The sequence below is a fragment of the Mandrillus leucophaeus genome, unplaced genomic scaffold (assembly GCF_000951045.1).
Source record: "Mandrillus leucophaeus isolate KB7577 unplaced genomic scaffold, Mleu.le_1.0 Scaffold388, whole genome shotgun sequence".
In the NCBI taxonomy this organism is placed as follows: domain Eukaryota; kingdom Metazoa; phylum Chordata; class Mammalia; order Primates; family Cercopithecidae; genus Mandrillus; species Mandrillus leucophaeus.
Genome location: NW_012104120.1, coordinates 411,548 through 412,607, shown reverse-complemented (window position 1 = coordinate 412,607; position 1,060 = coordinate 411,548). Strand labels below are relative to the sequence as shown.

Sequence of the window (1,060 nt, the reverse complement as noted above, 5' to 3'; positions counted from 1 at the left end):
AAATAAATAAATAGTTGGGTGTGGTGGCGGGCACTGATGGTATGCACTAGCCTTCCCTTCCCTCCTCAGCTACTCAAAAGGCTGAGGTGGGAGAATCACTTAAACCTGGGAGGTGGAGGCTGCAGTGAGCTGTGTTCACACCACTGTATTCCAGCCTGGGTAACAGAGCAAGACCCTGTTTCAAAAGAAATAAAAATAGCAGAATTTATGTATATAAAGATCTTACCTGAACACTTATCCTCTAGGTGGGTTGCTAAGTCTGATATCTTCACAAAGGAGGGTGTACTTTTTTGAAATTTTGCTTTAAATGTAAGTGCCCTTATATCATCATCAAACAAGCACTCACAGGATGACCAAGGCGTTGTATGCAACTCTAGGTTTTCTAGTGTGTAATTGCGCTGAACAAAAAGATATTTAAATTCCCAAATATAACCTTAAACAAAAACAGTAAAAACAAAAGTCAGCAAAAAGGAAAAAAAAAAAAAAATCTAGGCTTAGTATCAGATGAAATAGATTGATCTGATTAAGTCAGCTGAATACTAATCTTTTACCACTAAAGAGTTTGGGTAAAAAGAGATAAAATATGAATGGTGCATTAAGACAAGAGAAGCATGCTAGAGATTATTATCATTATTATTGTTATTATTATTTTTTCCGAGACAGAGTCTCGCTCTGTTGCCCAGGCTGGAGAGCAGTGGTGCGATCCTGGCTCACTGAAACCTCCACCTCCCAGGTTCAAGCAATTCTCCTCCCTCAGCCTCCTGAGTAGCTGGGATTATAGGCATGTGCCACCACTCCCGGCTAATTTTTGTATTTTTAGTAGAGATAGGGTTTCACCATGTTAGTCAGGCTGGTCTCAAACTCCTGACCTCATGATCCACCCACCTCGGCCTCCCAAAGTGCTGGGATTACAGGCATGAGCCTCCATGTCGGGCCGCTAGAGATAATTTTAATAAAATATTTTCTAAAGATTCCTCGCCCTCGGCCAGGCGCAGTGGCTCACGCCTGTAATCGCAGCAGCTTGGGAGGCCGAGGCGGGCGGATCACAAGGTCAGGAGAT

The 1,060-nt window shown here is 42.7% G+C and overlaps 1 protein-coding gene across 3 annotated transcripts in view; it reads right to left on the bottom strand.

Moving 5' to 3' along the window:
• Positions 1–1,060, bottom strand: part of FAM35A (family with sequence similarity 35, member A) — a 94,117-nt gene that overhangs the window by 20,554 nt on the left and 72,503 nt on the right. For 2 of the 3 annotated variants that reach the window (XM_011990892.1, XM_011990893.1), the window contains one exon: positions 227–433. The exons of the other annotated variant lie outside the window; for it this stretch is intronic. In XM_011990892.1, the coding sequence (XP_011846282.1) occupies positions 227–433 (207 nt within the window). The remainder of the gene's footprint in view (positions 1–226; positions 434–1,060) is intronic. 3 annotated transcript variants of the gene reach the window in all.